At 46.5% G+C, this 18567-nt stretch overlaps 1 protein-coding gene across 1 annotated transcript in view; it reads left to right on the top strand.

The window, feature by feature from the left end:
- Nucleotides 1–18567, top strand: part of PRODH (proline dehydrogenase 1) — a 264432-nt gene that overhangs the window by 164474 nt on the left and 81391 nt on the right. Inside the window, exon 11 of the mRNA XM_078655684.1 lies at nt 11646–11821. Coding sequence (XP_078511810.1) covers nt 11646–11821 — 176 coding nt within the window. The remainder of the gene's footprint in view (nt 1–11645; nt 11822–18567) is intronic.

The raw sequence follows: 18567 nt of genomic DNA, 5'->3' as shown, positions 1-18567 counted from the left end.
GGTTTTGGGGTACAGGGGTGCTTTTAGGTTTTAGGGCAGGGTTTGGGTTTTGGGGTACAGGGGTGTTTTTAGGTTTTAGGGCAGGGTTTGGGTTTTGGGGTACAGGGGTGTTTTTAGGTTTTAGGGCAGGGTTTGGGTTTTGGGATACAGGGGTGTTTTTAGGTTTTGGGTTTTGGGGTACAGGGGTGTTTTTAGGTTTTAGGGCAGGGTTTGGGTTTTGGGGTACAGGGGTGTTTTTAGGTTTTAGGGCAGGGTTTGGGTTTTGGGGTACAGGGGTGTTTTTAGGTTTTAGGGCAGGTTTTGGGTTTTGGGGTACAGGGGTGTTTTTAGGTTTTAGGGTAGGGTTTGGGTTTTGGGGTACAGGGGTGTTTTTAGGTTTTAGGGCAGGGTTTGGGTTTAGGGATAATTAAATTATATTTACCATTTTAAAATTAATTGAAATATATTTAATAAATTAAATTAATTATTTTACATTAATAACATTTTTTATTAAATTAATTAAATTAAATAAATTAATATTATTAATTTAATTTAATTTCATTATAAAAAATATGTACATTAAACTAATTACTTTTTTTAATTAAATTAAATTAATTACAATTTTTATTATATTTACATTTATTAAATAGATATTATTTTATTAAATTAAATTAATGACAAATTTTAAATGTCTTTTAATTAAATTATTTAAAAAAATTATTTACAATAAACTAAATAACATTTTTAACAAAAAATTCAACTTACCTATACTTACGATGTAATGCCATGCGTTGTAATAGCATCTGCGATGTAATGCCATGCATTGTAATGACATCCGTTGTAATGGATCCCGCGTTGTAAAATCTGCGTTGTAACGGAATGCGTTGTAATACAACGCGTTATACTGACACCAATCCATTTCACGTCGTGCTGCCCATAACAAATCATCCGGCAAGGCCCAACATTTCATCAGATATCGCTGGACCCCCAATAAAAACGGTCACCTCCCCATCATAAAGAAAGTAAAGAAAAGGAGTGGAGAAAAGATGTGAGCGAGATATGGCAGGTGTGCGCGCTGAAATGGTTTTATGGCTGGTTGAGCCTAGATGCTATCTTGCTCGGCCACTGGGAGGGAACTGACCTAACAAGTCCGGCCTGGGGCAATGGTTCTAACTTGTACTGAGGTCAGGGAGAAGTCGATTAAGGAGTATGTGTCCTTGTGGAATCAAATTCAACTGGATTAAGGCCTATGTAAAGGGCAACATGTAAATGGGAGCTAAGGGTTCAGAATGTAAATGACGATTTCGAGGTGAAATCGTCACTCTAATATGCCGAAAATACATGTACATGATGTACTCGTCATTCTCGGTCTTTTGATACCAAATTCGTCCTATTTCGACGAAGTTTTTATTCTCGAGTCCAGTACTATTATATGAATCCAGATTTTCAGAACCACACTATTCTCACCAAACACAGATTATCCTTGTGATCCTCTTCCTACGTTGCTAACTGAGGATAAGTGAGACTGCTCACAGTTGAATAGGCCACGTTACAACGCATGTGTTTACAACGAATGTCATTACAAAGCGGTCATTACAGCGACGGCGTTGTTACATCGTATACCATTACATTACAAGTTATTACAACGACTTGCTGTAGGGGGGCGCTGGATTTTGGAATAGTATAATTTACTATTCCAACTCTAGTCTGTGCAACAGTAGGGAAGGTGTTGGATTTTAAAATCCAGCACCTTCAGCAAGTCGTAGTAACGACTTGCGTTGTCATGGTATGCAATGTAACAACGCGGTTGTTGTAATGACCGCGTTGTAATTTCGTGCATTGTATTGCTTACGTGGTAAAGTATGTTTACCCTCACAGTCTGCCCTTCTCCCCTTACCCACATTGTATAAATCTTGGCCAACTTACTTCATCTTACTGTGGCCCTGATCCCTTGTTTGTCAATCCCTAATCAATGACTGGACCTTTACATTTTTTATCTACATGAACTCTGCAAGGCCTTGCTAGAATCCGATTTTATGGGTCCAGTTCTTAAAGCTATTCATGCACGCACGTTTGGCCTACGTGTGCAAAAGTTGGGTTTGTAATATTAAAAAGATTTACTCCAATGAATATTTTCTTGAGAACAAATCTACTCAAGAGCTATAGGCTAGCAGAAAGTGGCAATGTCGGGGCTTGAATACCCAGTCAGTGAGCGCACCCCACAAACATCCATGTTTTTTTAAACAGATTTTATTTCTCAAAATAGCACATAAGATGCAGACCTCTGAACCACAGAAAACTGCTGCATGAAAGATACAAAGAAAAAGAAAAAATGCCATTTTGCATAGTTAATAACGGGAGAATATGAAAGGAAATACAATTAAAAACAATTCCCGCAACCAACTAACTTCCCCCACTCCCCAGCGCACCGTCACCATGTTCCGGAACAACATATTACTGCCCCAGGCTTCCATCAATCCACACGAGCTCAACATCCACAATACCATTCTCCACTGAGGAATCGCGAGCCACACATAGGAGAGTTCAAGAAACGGGAGAGGCCAACAGGTTACTCCGGGTCACGACCCCGGTCCCCCCGCGGCGGCTCCAGCTCCAGGCCTCGATAATCCGCCCAGCGCCTCCTGATCTTATAGTGCTTCCTAGGGCACCCTCTGGCCTCAAAAATGGGGAGCTCGAGGCCCATACTAAAGTCCAGGCTATTTTTCCAAATCTAGACCAAAGGGGCAACCACCGTCTTCCAGGCTCTAGCTATATCTCTCTCCGCTAAGGTAAAGCCTAGGAGCATGAGATGTCGCTTATAGAGGTTTCCCCCAATCCCTTCCATCACATGAAGGAGAACTAGTTTCGTTGAGTGAGGAAGCTCCCACCCCAGAACCTCAGAGAGACAGGCCAGTACCCCCTCCAGAAGTGTGCTTGCGTTGTGCAGTGCTATATGGTATGTATCAGGGTCCCCTCTTCATGCCCACAGCGGAGACCCCCCGGGGAAGCCACCATGCCTGCCCTCTAGAGCCTAACCCTTGTAAAATAAACCCAGTGGAGGTATTTAAATTGGATAAGTCGCAGACTCACTGCAATAGCCGCCCCACATGGGAAAGCCAAGGCTTCCGTCCAGTCCTCATCCTCCATCTGGCCCACATCTCCCTCCCAGGCCTCCCTCAGACGCTGCAAAGCCTCCCCCCCCCCCCCCCATAAAAACCTTAGCTTTTACCAAACTGAACTCCGGCAGTTAGTCCAGGCCCTCCAAGCTGGGCGCGATGGCATGCCAAAATTGTAAATATTTTAAAAACGGAGTCTTAGGCAACTGAAAAGCGGTCTGGAGGTCTTGAAACACCGTGCCACGCATAACATCCCCCAGAGTAGATATCCCGATAATATCCCAATTGCGGAACCCGGAGAGGCCCAGCAACTGAGGAAAACGGTTGTTGTGCCATAATGGGGTCTCCCTAGTCAGTCCATTCCACCAGCCCATCTTTCGCAATGCCTGCCTCCTCATCAGATACACAATCTGCGTGGTAGCCAGTTGGAGACGCCTCAACGGAGCAGAGTAAAGAATAGTACATAGGGAGTGGTCCCCCATGCAGCGCTCCTCGGCGTACGCTGCATCTGTCCTGTCTCCATACCACCACTCACAAACCTTCATTAAGGGTATTAACGTGCTCCTCTTAAAACGGAACACCTTCCCACTCTGGAAAAGGTTGGAAATGTACTCCTGACAGAGCAGCAGGAAATTATTGTACAAAAAGTAGTTTCTCAAGGTGAAAAATATTTTAAATAAGGTGGTTCTGCACTTGCTCAGCTGATTCTCGCATGCACAAATACACAAGCAAAACTGTTAAGAAGTATTGCAGGTTTCAAGGCACATTTCTGAAAATGTTATGAATGCTAGAAATCAGTAATTGTGCATGGACACGGGGGGCACTTTTTGACCATCTTTACGAATGAACCCACTATTTAATTTTTGTTACATGTTGTGCATAATGACGTTAGACAGCATCTCCAGTATTTGAATGCATCAAAACCTGTTTTATTAAATGATGTAGTGGAGAGTGGTGTTAAGGTTAACAATTGCAATATAGTTTAGCAAAACTATAACCTTTGCTTGTTTTTAAAAGTTCAGCTATTTTTTGATACATTTATTTTGAAAGCAAGCAATCGCCATTCTTGCTTCTGGTTGTTCATTTATTCACATACAATGAAGGGGCATTCCAGGAGCTTTATAAACCGCTCCAAATGGTTCAATTTTGAAATTGTGTGTACACACTTTCATTTTGGAACCACTGTCCGCAACACACGCTGAGGGTACAGACTCGTTGTATATCATTGGAGCGCTCATTCCAACTGTAAACGCTTTGCATTTATGAACCATGTATACCATTCTGAACATCTGCAAAGAAAAGATATCCAGATATGCATCGACATGAATTAAAACACAAACCATACTCTGGCAGAGTAATCTGACCACTAAAGGGTTTGTACTGCGGGGGGAAAGCCCACTTGTCCTGTGGGTGGGGGAAACCCCAAACAATATGTCCTGGGCATCAGGAGATAGGAATTGAGCCTCGTTTTCTCTTCTCTTACATCGTCTTTCATGTCATGACTTCATATTTCTCTGGTCAAGTTGTCTTCCTCAGGACTCAAAAACACAAGTCAACAGCAGATGACCAAGGTTGAGCACATTAACTTCCTCTGTTTCTTATGTTGTTGTGGTGCTACCGCTCTCCACATCCACTGCCAAGGATGTCTATTTGTCGCAAAACACTATCAAAATTTGAGAGGAGCACTCAATAATGTGATTAACAGACAAATGTTTTTGAATTAATATGGATCTTCCCTTCCTTCTTTATTCGTTTCTTTATTTCTTTTCTTTACAAAATGCAGAGGCACAGCCAACGCGTTTCATTCCCTTTTTTATGTGCCTTGGGAATTTCGTCAGGGCTGCAAAAAAATATTTTATACATACATGAGCACCTTTGTCTCATGTTTGAACAAACATTGACATACATTACATGTAAATAAAAGGTGACTTGAAAGTACACCAATAGTCAAAAAAGAGTTTGTTAAAAAAAAAAAATTTGTTAAAGAAAAAAAAAAAACATTACATCTGACAAACCACGAATGTGTATTTGTCCAAAAGACCCGCATGCCCTCACCCATGCACGGTCTCAGGCTTCAATTTAAAAAACATGTGTACCAATTGCACACACCAAAGTGTTGACTAAGAACCCCTCCCTATATGTTGTGGTGTCCATTGGGGGAAAGAACAGAACACCCATAGCTGGAGACCAAGCGTTATTATAGGGTATAGTACTACTAAACCAAAGTGGACAAGTGAGAAAAGAAGAGCTGGGAAAGAAAAAAGAGAAAATATAATAATAGAAATAGGTATAAACGTTACGGTGCACCACCATGTGAAAGAAAACAAAAAAATGTTTTATTTTTATGGAAAAGGACGTTTCTCCATAGCAGTGACCCAGGGTTTTTTTATGAAAAAATGTGTGTTGAATCCCAAAGGGATTCTCACCAATAATTTCATCGTCTCGAGGAGGTGGAGGAAAGAAAGAACTCGTGAGGATAGAGACATAAGCGAAGACACACGATCTGAAGGCAGTGCCTCAACCGCCTCCGTAGGGAGTGCTAGGTCTAACTCTACAGCTGAGATCCGTTTAGGGGAGGGAGCTTCTTCCTTCCAGAAGGAGCTCGCCAAGATACGTACAAGCAGTCGCCTACAGCAAAAAAAGGAACAACTGAAATCATGGGGTCCACCAAAACAAGGAGGTGCGGCAGGAGGTCAAAAGGCAGGTACAGAGAAAGGAACAGGGGGCAAGGTAACAACAGGAACCAAACAGAAATGATATGTTCTACATGCCCTGTACAGGAAACAATTGATCAAAACTGTATAACTGACCTGAAGATTGTGAATTTATCAAATAAAGTATTGGATGAAGATGAATGTGCTGTTTTGGGTAAGGGTTTGAATTTTTGTCCTTCCCAAAATGTTGATATGACCAATGTGCATGTTGATCTTTTTAAATTCACAAGACTCTTATTATATTTTCTCTTTTTTCTTTCCCAGCTCTTCTTTTCTCACTTGTCCACTTTGGTTTAGTAGTACTATACCCTATAATAACGCTTGGTCTCCAGCTATGGGTGTTCTGTTCTTTCCCCAATGGACACCACAACATATAGGGAGGGGTTCTTAGTCAACACTTTGGTGTGTGCAATTGGTACACATGTTTTTTAAATTGAAGCCTGAGACCGTGCATGGGTGAGGGCATGCGGGTCTTTTGGACAAATACACATTCGTGGTTTGTCAGATGTAATGTTTTTTTTTTTTTAACAAATTCTTTTTTTAACAAACTCTTTTTTGACTATTGGTGTACTTTCAAGTCACCTTTTATTTACATGTAATGTATGTCAATGTTTGTTCAAACATGAGAGACAAAGGTGCTCATGTATGTATAAAATATTTTTTTGCAGCCCTGACTAAATTCCCAAGGCACATAAAAAAGGGAATGAAACGCGTTGGCTGTGCCTCTGCATTTTGTAAATAAAAGAAATAAAGAAACGAATAAAGAAGGAACGGAATATCCATATTAATTCAAAAACATTTGTCTGTTAATCACATTGAGTGCTCCTCTCAAATTTTGATAGTGTCTTCCTCAGGACTGTTTTTACAGAAAAGGTGCCAATGTCACCTCTTGCTTTGAAACGTTGCATGGAACCCTCTCTGCTTTGCAGAAATTCTGGGGCACTGCACTCAAAGAATGGAGGGAATGGGCACAAAACTACCCAAAATACCCTCTGAACGCCCTTGTCTCCTTTCTTTCCACCCTCCTGTTGACCATCTCCTCTCTCTCTCTGCTTTCAATGTTCTCTCCTTTTACTCACTTGGCACTTCTTGAATTCCACACGGTCTCTATTTCAGTTCAGGTCGAGTTTGTTATACTGTACCGGAGACTAGATAATGCAGCTCGTTTTCTTGCACCTTGAGACCGACTCACTGGAGTAATTATCAATGCAACTACGACTACCAGAATGCCAAGAGAAGATGGACCACGCCCTTTGGGGCAGGACCAGGCAAATTGAAAAGAAAACGAGCTGCATTATCTAGTCTCCGGTACAACTCGACTGCCATTAAAGAAGGACTAACATCCGAAAAGCGTCTGGCAGCAGGATCAAAGAGAACTGTGCATTGCAACCTGTTGCAGCTTTCAAATAAATATTGTGGATATTACCTACCTGTGGTTTCCTCCATTGTGGCAAACTTTGTGAGATGATGTGTGTGTATATATATATATATGGGGCACATATAATATAGTGTTTCCGGGGTCCCGCGCATGGGCGGGAATATTCTAATGCTTATGACTTTGATGTGGGTACCCCTGGAAGAGAACTAGGATTACAGGTAAGTAACTAATCCATATTTCAGCATAATCACTCCGTGAATTCTTTCTTTTTAGATTTCTTGTTTGTAAATGTGCTGTAGGTTGTTATCCTGACAACGTAACGTGGCGCGGCTTTGGCTCTTACACTAGAACCCTCTGGTCTGAAGTCACAGCGCTCTGAAGGGAAGAAAGCTGAACTTCACTCATGTTTTTCCTCATTGAATGCAAATTACAACTTCATAAGATCTGCTGCCTCGCTCGTTTCCCCTGGACTGAGTGGTCGCTCCCCAGTGTCCTGCTGCGTCACTGGTATCGTTGCTGCCTCGCTTTTTGCCATTCATTGCTGCCTTGTGTGCCCGATAGACGCAGCATTTAAACTGCATTTTATCATTTATTTAAAAGCGCCGCTTTGCCATTCATTGCTGCCTTCTGTGCGCGTGATAGACGCTGCATTTAAACTGCACTTTATCATTTATTTAAAGCGCCGCCTTGCTTTTTGACATTCATTGCTGCCTGCTGTGCGCGTGATAGACGCTGCATTCAAACTGCATTTTATCATTTATTTAAAGCGCCGCTTTTCCTGTTTGCGCGCATTTCCCCCCTCCGCCTCCATTTTGTCGGATTGTTGTTGTTGTTGTTCTGGTCATCCCGAGCCCGCCCCGCCTCCCAGCTGAGACGCCCTCGCCCCTCCCCCTCCACCATCCATATATGACAGTTATTCCCGCGCGCAGCGTTCACGCGCAGCGACCGCGCCCAATCCGCGCCGAAGGTGCGCCAAAGGTAAGCCCGTCCGCGCCTGGACCGCGCCCAGCGCCAGACCCCCTGCCCCTCTCGCCGCCCACCCCCCCCGCATTACCTACGATGCCGCCACCCTCCTAGCCCTTAACCCCGGCCGCGCCCCCACCTGCGTCCAAGCCGCTCCTGGACGCACCCATGGACCTTTCTCCTGCTACTCCTGCAAATTCAGCAGCACCGTCACCAACTCCGCTACGACCACAACAGATTCCCGACCCCAACCACCTAGAATGCATCCTTCTCAACACCCGCTCGATCCACAGGCACGCCATTGACCTTTGGAACCTACTAGACACCATCTCTCCTGACGTCGCCTTCCTAACGGAAACATGGATGAACGCTTCCTCCGCCCCTGACATCGCCATCCCTGATGACTATAACATCACACGCAAGGACCGCACCGACCATACAGGAGGTGGAATCGCTATCGTCCATAAGAAAACAATCCGCATCTCAACCAGCTCTGATGCCAACCTCGCCAACTCCGAACACCTTCACTTCCAGATCCACATCGACCCCAAGACCACACTCAGAGGCACCCTCCTCTACAGACCACCAGGACCACGCGCAAAATTCAGTGAAGACATCACGGACTTCATCACCCCACACGCGCTCCCCTCCAAAGACTACATCCTTCTGGGAGACCTCAACTTTCACCTTGAAAAGATCAACGACCGCAACACCGCCACCCTCTTAGACAACCTCGGACTTAAACAACTGGTCACTTCCCCCACCCACATCGCAGGTCACACTCTCGACCCCATCTTCACCTCCAGCAACCATGTCTCCTTCAGCCACACTACGGATCTCCTCTGGACTGACCACAGCTGCGTTCACTTCACCTACAACAAGCCGAAACCCATCATCCACCTCCAACCAACTCTACAAAGAAACTGGAACAAAATCACCACAGAACAGATCTCCACATCGCTCCTTCAAACCTCCCCAGCCCTCTCTTCCAACGCCAACGAAGCCGCCTCCAACCTCACCCTTTGGTTATCCAACACCGCCGACACCTTAGCACCACTGAAAAAACGTCAACACAAACTTGGCATCAAGAAGGCCGCATGGTTCAACGACGACCTCAAGAAGTCCAAGAAACTATGCCGATCCCTTGAAAAGGGCTGGAAAAAAGACCCATCCACCAGCAACAAGGACTCCTTCAAAAGCGCCATCCGTACTCACCACCAACTGATCCGAAAAGCCAAGAAAACAGCATTCAAAGATCGACTTGACAACAACGCCCACAACAGCAAGGAACTTTTCAACATCGTCAAGGAATTTTCCAACCCCTCGGCCAACTCCAACGACATCACCCCCTCTCAAACCCTCTGCGATTCCCTAGCCTCTTTTTTCCACAACAAGATTGCTGACATCCACAACAGCTTTGTCAACCAACCCGGAAGCCAACCCACCCTACCATCAGCTGACCATCTTCCCCCCGTTAACACCCTTAACGCCTGGAAGCCAATCTCCACTGAGGACACCATCCGCCTGATGAACTCCATCCACTCTGGATCCCCCACAGACCCATGCCCTCACCACATCTTCAACAAAGCAGACTCCGTCATAGCTCCGCACCTCCGAGACGTCATCAACTGCTCCTTCAACTCCGCTACCTTCCCAGAAGACTGGAAACACGCTGAACTCACCGCCCTTCTGAAAAAACCAACAGCAGACCCCACCGAACTCAAAAACTACCGCCCCATCTCGCTTCTTCCATTCCCGGCCAAAGTCATCGAGAAAGCCGTCAACAACCAACTCGCCGCCTTCCTCGAAGCCAACAAATCCCTCGACCCCTCACAATCTGGCTTCCGAGCCAAACACAGCACTGAGACCGCCCTCATCGCAGCAACAGACGACATTCGAACTCTGCTGGACAATGGAGACACAGTCGCCCTCATCCTCCTCGACCTCTCTGCAGCCTTCGACACAGTCTGCCACAGCACCCTTTTACAACGCCTCAGAAACATCGGAATCCAAGGAAAGGCACTGGAATGGATCACTTCGTTCCTCACCGGAAGAACCCAGAGAGTCCGCCTCCCACCTTTCAAGTCCGAGGCCACCGAAGTCATCTGCGGCGTACCACAAGGATCCTCACTCAGTCCCACCCTCTTCAACGTATACATGAGCCCCCTCGCGGCCATCGCCCGCCAACACAACCTCAACATCATCTCTTACGCGGATGACACTCAACTGATCCTATCTCTCACCAAGGACCCCAGCACCGCCAAAACTAACCTACACGAAGGAATGAAAGAAGTCGCCGAATGGATGAAACAAAGCCGTCTGAAACTGAACTCAGACAAAACAGAAGTCCTCATCTTAGGTAAATCCCCCTCTGCATGGGACGACTCCTGGTGGCCGGAAGCCCTCGGAAATGCACCCATCCCGACAGACCACGCACGGAACCTTGGCGTCATCCTGGATTCTTCACTCTCAATGAACAAACAAGTCAGCGCCGTATCCTCTTCCTGCTTTAACATTCTTCGCATGCTCAGAAAAACATTTCGCTGGATCCCCTCCGATACAAGGAAAACAGTCACCCACGCTCTAGTCACGAGCCGACTGGACTACGGAAACACCCTCTACGCAGGTACCACCGCTAAACTCCAAAAGAAACTACAACGAATCCAAAACGCCTCAGCCAGGCTCATATTAGACATCCCACGCAACGAACACATCTCTGGTCACCTTAAAGACCTCCACTGGCTACCCGTCAATAAGAGGATTACTTTCCGACTGCTTACCCACGCACACAAATCACTCTACGACATCGGACCAGATTGCCTCAACTCCTGACTGTCCTTTTACACCCCCTCCCGACAACTTCGCTCTTCCAGCCAAGCCTTCGCCACTGTACCTCGCATCAACAAGACCACCATGGGAGGCAGATCCTTCTCATACCTAGCTGCCAAAACATGGAACTCACTCCCCGCCTACCTTCGCCTCACCCAGAATCACCTAGCGTTCAGAAAGCAGCTTAAAACGTGGATATTCGACAAATAATCCTCCTCCCCTTCCTAAGCGCCTTGAAACCCTCTGGGTATGTAGTGCGCTATATAAATGTTATGACTTGACTTGACTTGACTGCCATACGGAATAGTTTCATAACTTTGCATCTAAGATTGTATGTTACTAAAATGTGTATGTTCCCATCATAACAAAGAAATGTTTTGAATATTTCTAAAATTTGAAAGGACCGTTTCACATTAAACTACTGTTTTGTGCAGCTCTTTGCTCCACTATTTAGATTTGCTCTGATCATTCAAAGATGACCTATTCTCAGGTCGTCTATGGACTCCTCCCAGAAGATTAAAATTGTAATTGCGAATCCCTTTGTACTTGGCCGCAGTTACCATGGCTTTTGCGGGGAGCTCTCTGCACGCGCTGTGCGCTGGACTGCGCGTGGGCATCTGCACGCAGATCCACTTTTATTGAACCAATTTCTGTTTCTCTTCTCAGGAAGCCTATGACAATGTGACTGCAGACGTGGAGCTCTCGCGCCGGGAGGATTGGTACTTTGGTGCCAAGCTGGTGAGAGGAGCGTACATGCACCAGGAACGGTGTCGCGCCGCAGAGGTGGGCTACGAGGACCCGATCAACGCCACGTATGAGAAGACCAACGAGATGTATCACAGGTGTGTGCGCTGCAGATCAAAGGGAGCATCTTTAATCAATAATGAAAGGCCACTTTTAACTTCATCCAATGGAAGCCACTAACCTCTTCTATTTTGTATTTAGCTGTTAATAGTTAGCGGTATGGCATTTTATATAAATGTGTTTTCTTCTAGTGAGTTTTGCTGTTAGCGGCGTTCCTTTCTTCAACATTTTTTATTAAGAAAATGTCCTTCAATACAGTACAGCAGTGATGCAGGGGGGGGGTTCTTGGCTTCGTCTTGGTTACATAGTACTTGCATTCTCTGCATAGGCTGGTTTTCACTGTAAGTTCTGTGAGACCTCCGTCAAGCGTGAAAAGGAAATGAAAGGAGGAAATGAAAGGAAGGGGGGTGTGGGGGGGGGAAGCCCATCAGTTCTATATTGTTGCCCTCTTTGCTCTAGCTGCATGCTGGCGTTGATGGGATATTCGTTCATGGGGGTTTGTGTGAGCCCAGATGTGCGTCCAGCGCCGCCCACATCTCGTTCTTGGCCACGTGGCTGGGTGAGAGTTTCCCAGTGATGTTGTCTGCTCCTCTGAGGAAAGTGACCCAGTTAACCCAGCTCTTGAATGTTGCTTTGGCTGTGTTTTTCCAGTTCGCTAATATGGTTTTGATTGCTGCGGTGAGTAGGAGGTCAGTTAGGTCTCTGGCTTCTTTACTTTCTAAGTCTGTCGCCATGAATGCTGTGGCTAGACCAATGAAACCTGGTTGTATGTTTCCCCCCTATGACCGTGTTGATGAAGTCACTCCCTTTCCTCCAGAAGGTTCTCACTTTAGGGCACTCGAAGATGAGGTGTTCTAGATCCCCCTTCGCCTTGTGGCAATTCCAACAGGTGTCGCTATCTCTTATACCTACTTCTGCTAGTCTGGCAGGAGTCCAGAAGGCTTTATGTAGGAGCCAGTATTTTGTCTGTGCGAGTTGTGGCGTAATTTTGTTAGATGTGGTTGACTTCCATAATTCACCCTTTTCTTCTTCACTAAAGTGTCTGTTGTACAGTGTTTCCTAAAAGTTTGTTGTTTTTGCGTTTAGTTTTGATGTTTTGGGACTCAGGAGTTTGTAGATCTGCGAAGTCTGATGACCTATCATTGAGGTTGCACATGTATTGTATGATAGTGGGTGTTTCCTTGTTTAGATTTGCCTTAGTAATGGCTGTTTTGATTTTAAGGAACGTGTAGAGTTCTATGTCTGGTAGGTTGTGTGTCTGTTTCAGGGTGTGGAAGGTAAGTGGGGTGTTGTTTTTTTTCCAATTGTGATGGGGTGGTGACTCCTCTCTTGATCCAGGCTTCATTATTCATCGTTTTCCCTTTGTATTGTGTTCTTGTATTGAACCAGATTGACTCCCATTTGGTGCCGCTGATGCGTTGTCCCATCTGCTTGTCCACGCTCAGTAGGGCCGTCCTAGTGTGTTTGATGATGGGGTTTTGCATCGCAGGGTGTTTGGTTGCTGTGAGCATAGCAATGGGATTCAGCCCGTCTAGAATGTTCGCTCCGAGTTCTAGCCATGCAGGTTCGTAGTCTTGTGTGTTGGTAATCCAGAAGCTTCCTTGTTTGGCCAGGCAGGCGGTTTGGAATGTTTTGAAGTTCATGATGTTTAGCCCACCCAGGTCTTTGTTGAGTCTCAGTTTCTGTAGGCTGATCCTAGGTTTCTTGTCTTTCAATATGAATCTGTTTATCAGTTTGTCTAGTTTTTTGTGGAAGTCATCTGTTGTTAGAGGCAGCATGCTTAGTGTGTAATGATGAGTGGCGTCACCATCATCTTAATTGTTTCCACTCTGCCCCACCAGCTTATGTATTTGGGCGACCACAGGTCAAGTCTCTCCTTTACCGTCTTCAGGGTGGTTTCCTCATTATGGTCTAGGGTATTCCTGAGGTCTTTGCCGAAGAGGAGTCCCAGGTATTTCAGGGGTTTTGTTTGCCATGCTAGGCCCGAGTTGCCAAGTACCGCCTTTGTTGTGTGAACATTCATGGGTTTGCACTCTGATTTGTCCCTGTTTAGTTTGTAACCTGAGACCTTTGCGTATTCTTCTATGGTTTGCATCAGTGCGGCAATTGAGGTAGACTGTTCTTTTGTCGTGATTAGCACATCGTCCGCATACGCCGCGAGTTTCACCGTCTTGTCTTTGATTTGGACTCCTGTAATGGCCGGGTTATCCCTTATTACAAGCAGTGGTTCCAACGCCAGCAGAAACCGCGCCGGTGACAGTGGGCATCCTTGCCTCGTCCCTCTCTCCAGTGTTAGTAGTTCAGATGAGCCCAAGTTCACGACCACCCTGGCTTTAGGACTGTTGTACAGCGCCATGACCATGCTTCTGTATTTGGTGCCTAGGCCAAATTTCTCCATGCACACGTTAAGGAATGGCCAGGAGACTCTGTCGAAGGCTTTCTCCGCATCTAGAGCTATCATTACCGCCTGGTCACTGCTATGTGTTTGGTTTATGAGATGGCAGAGGAGTCTGGTGTTGTCCTGGGATAGTCTGTTTTTGAGGTAGCCTACTTGTGAGTTGTGGATGAGGTGTGGCAGGGCTCCATTGAGTCTGTTTGCCAAGATTTTTGCGTAGATCTTGCAGTCTACATTGATGAGCGATATTGGGCGGTAGTTCTGCAGGTATTGGGGGTCTTTGCCCTCTTTGGGGATAACGATAATGCTTGCCTCGGCCATGGAGTCTGTCATACGTCCTCTGCGGATGCAGTGGGTGAAGACTGCGGCCATGGTGTGTTTTAGCTGCCCCAGGGTTTCTTGTAGAAGGCCGTTGTGTACCCATCGGGCCCTGGTGCTTTGTTCGCATTGAGTTCTGTTATTGCTGTTTCTATCTCTGCTTCTGTGATATCGTTTTCCAGTGTTTCCTTCTGTTGTCTGTCAGTGTCCGTAGCGCAATCTTGCTGAGTAGTTCTGCCCCATCATCGGCAGCCAGATTCTTGTCTGCGCTGTACAGCTCCTGGTAGAACTGTTTGAAAACTTCTAGGGTCCCTTTGTTGGTTGGTTGTGATTTGTTTGCCTTATCAGTTATTGCTGCAATTGAATGTTGTCTCTGTTTCGCTTTCAGGTATGACAGCGCTAGCGCTTTCCTGCTTTGTTGGTGGAGCAGAGATTTATGGATTTGTATTTATTTATCCACGTGCCTGCTCTTTCGCTTAAAATCTTATTGAGCTCATACTTTCTTTGTCAGGGTAGTTAGTGTATTTTTGTCTGTAAGATTTGCGCAGTGCCCTTTTTCCTAAGTCGCTGATCTGCTCCTCTAGTTCGGCTATTTTCTTGTTTCTCCCTTTGTTCATCCTTGCCTTGATGTTTATTAGCTTGCCTCGTACTGTGTCTTTTAGGGCGTCCCAAATGATGCCTTTGTCCACCTCGGTGTTGTCGTTGTGCTCTATGTATTCATGTATGGCCCCCTCAATTTCTGTTATGTTGTCTGGGTGTTGCAGGATGTCGCTGTTGAGTCTCCATCTGCGACTCGGTGTGTCGCTGTGTCTACCACTTATGGAGAGGGATATGTGTGCGTGGTCTGAGATGGTGATTGGGGCTATGTCTGTTTGGTCAATCAGGTGTGTGTGCGTGGCTGACATTAAGATGTAGTCAATTCTACTGTATGAGTTGTGTGAGTAGAAAGTATATTCCCTAGCATCCGGGTGTTGTAGCCTCCACGGATCCCTGAGTTGGAGCTTGGTGCAGATGTTTTTGAGGATATTAACATTCTGGGAGTCATGACTCGGTCTGTGTGGGTGTCTGTCCGTGTGCTGGTCTAGGACCTGGTTCATGTCTCCTGCTAGTAGGAGGAGGTCCCCTTGTGGGAGAGCAGCTAGTCTGGATTCTACAGTATCCCAGAAATCTTTGTCGTCCACATTGGGCCCGTAGACGTTGGCTATGTGTATGGTTTCTTCCCCTCTCTTCAGGCTCGTGACAAGTAGTCTCCCTTCGTTATCTACATGGCTGCTCTCTAGGGTTAGGTTGGCTCTTTTGCTTACTATGGTGATTACACCTCGTTTCTTCTGTTTGGCCGGTGAGCAGAAGACTTCGCCTATCCACCTCTCTTTGAGGCGCTTTGCATCTTCTTGCGAGAGTTTAGTTTCCTGAAGGACATAACACATCTCCTTTTAGTTTCGCTAGGTACTCTGAAGTCTTCCTACGCTTTACAGGGTGGTTTAGGCCTTTCACGTTGAGGGATATTACCTTAAGGTCTGTGCATAGATTACTTTGTACTGGTGTGGTCATGGTGGGGTCTTGTTTTCGGTTTCTCTTTTGGCTTGTGCTCGGTGCGCTACCCTCGCTTTTTATGGTTGACCTGTGTTCTTATTTGTTGTCGCTCTGCTGTGTCTGCTGAAAGGTTTGGACTTGTGTGTGCTGGCTGAGGTGACTCCCCCTGGGCTATAAATGGGTACTAGTAGGAGCATAGAAATAGTGAAAGCATGGAAAGATAGAAATGCATACTTCTGTACTGGAGTTGGTGGCCGCTCCCTCCCCTCCCCCCGCATTTTGATCTATGGGCGTGCGACAGCAAGGGCCCTCCCACCCCCGAGTTCTATGCTTATTGGCCCATAGTCTTGATTGCGCGCTGCGAGTTGCTATGATATGCTTGTTATCAATGACTGCAGCGGTCATAGTATACAAGTAATTCAAGGGAAAAGGATATGGGTTCATCGTCTTGCGTCCTCTTAATTGTCGTCGGTCCAGTGAGGTAGTTTGTTGTTCGCGAGTAGGATTTAGAGTCTCTTGCATCTTCAAGTGGCCTTATGTGTGCAGGCCTGAGGTAGGTTAGGTTATTGTCTTTGTGCACAGTGTCCATCATTTGTTTTGCCCCTGGCCCTACTTTTGTAGGGTCAGCATTCCTCCACTCCTCCTTCCACTGCGTCTGATGGGGCTCTTCTTTTGGGGCTCCCGGACTCTGTGCTTCCATGTCCTCTGGTATTGGTCCCCTCAGATACCTCCTCAGTTCACTCGGTTCTTCGAAGATTAGGGTACCTCGTGTATCAGTTATCTTCATTCTTGCTGGTCCGGCGAAACTGAAGGTTATGTTATCTTTCCGCAGTCTATCTCTCATGGCTAGGAAGCCTTTCCTGGTTTCAACTGTGAGCTTGGAGAAGTCTTGTGTGATGATGATCTTCTGTCTGTTCACTTTAAGATTCTGCCCTTTCCTGGCGAAGGCGAAGATCGCTTCTGTGTGTTGGGCCCAGAGTGGCTTGCATATAATTGGTCTTGGGCCTCTGCCTTGCAAGGGTTTCGTTGCTGGCACTCTGTAGGCTTTATCTACTTCAAAGGGTCTGTCGAACTTCAGACCTGTCAGTTTTGGCAGAAGGTCCTCTAGTAGGGCTGCGCATGAGCCTAAGGGGGCTTCTTCTCCCTCGGGTATACCCAGGAGCCTTATGTTCCCCTTCCTACGCCTGTCATCTTGCTCCGCCAGCAGCTTCTGTAGGTTGTTTGTCGTTTTTATCACCAGCCCCAGGTCTTTGTGAGCTATATTGGTTGTGTCCTCTAGGTCGCCGATCCTTCTTTCTGCCACGTCAAATCTGCCGTTTGTTTTGCATTGGTCGGCCCTCATGGCCGCCAGCTCGAGTTGCATATTGTCTATTGACATTTTCGTGGCCTTGGCTAGTTCGTTTCCTTCATTTATTTTCCTCAGGAGTGTGTCCAGTGTTATTTCGTTTTTTTGGTTGCTTTTTAGCTTCATCGGTGAGTCTAGATTGTCTTTCGTGACCTTTTTGGTGTCGTTGGCATTTTTCTCGTCGCGCCCCGTCATTGTGTTGAAGCCTCTTCTGACCAGATATGTGTGCAGTCTACCGTCCTTTTGTTGTTTGGCAGGGTCTTCCTTTACTGCTTTTGTACTAGTGCCTCTCTGTGTGGGAGTGGAATCTTAGTGGAACCTGCTTGGCCACTTGACTGTTCTGGTTCTTGTCTTCGCCCCCGCCAGCTCAGACGGCTCCTTTGCCTTGCCTAGATGGCATGGGTTTTACTCTGATTCAGGCTGTGGTCGCTTTGTACCTGGCGGAGTGCGCTCGCGTTAGGGGTTCACCTCTCTGCTTGTATCTCCTTGTATCTCCTTTGTCACAGTTGTTCAGTTCAGTACCCTTTTATCCCCTGGCTGCTGTGCATCTTGGTTACTTCTTCCTTTGTATCTGTTGCGACGTTACAGCCAGCAGTGTGCGGCGTGCAGTTATTGTGTTCGACTAAGTGGCTCCCCTGCTGCCGTTCTTGTCTCTCCTTTATGCGACTTACTGTGTGGCTCGCAGTGTTGCTCAGACCGTGGTGGGACTCCGTTTACTTCCCGGTTGCTTTCCCCTATCCAGGTTGCCGCCCCCTTGGTTTGTTTCTGTTTTCCGTTTCGCTACGTTCCTAGGCGTGTCTGCTGCGGCAGAAACAGATGGTGCCCTCCTTGGGTTTGGATGCGGGTTTCCCTGGTACCTGTGCGGGGTTTGTGGTCTTGGGTCTTCGCTCTGTGTCGCTGCTTGTTTTTACCCCACCCCAAGATGGCCGCTCCCTTGGTTACCCGATCTCGTTATCAGCGGTGTGAGGGTCTAAACGGAGCTCTTCCTTGGATCCTCCCTGGTTTTGGTTGTGGGTGCGCCTGGTTGGTCCCTGTGTAGGGTTTGGATCTCGAGATCCGCTCTGTCTCCCCCGGCGTTCGCCCGGTGTCCCACACCAAAATGTCCGCTATCCAAGCCACGAGCGGCGTTCCTTTCAATAAAGAGAGAGCAGGTCTCACTTCAGGAGCCGGTCTCCTCCTTTCTGCGGCCTGCT

This window comes from Lissotriton helveticus, chromosome 7 (assembly GCF_964261635.1).
Source record: "Lissotriton helveticus chromosome 7, aLisHel1.1, whole genome shotgun sequence".
Lineage (NCBI taxonomy): Eukaryota > Metazoa > Chordata > Amphibia > Caudata > Salamandridae > Lissotriton > Lissotriton helveticus.
The sequence above is the reverse complement of the archived record's forward strand: the minus strand, read 5'-3'. Positions and strand labels throughout refer to the sequence as shown.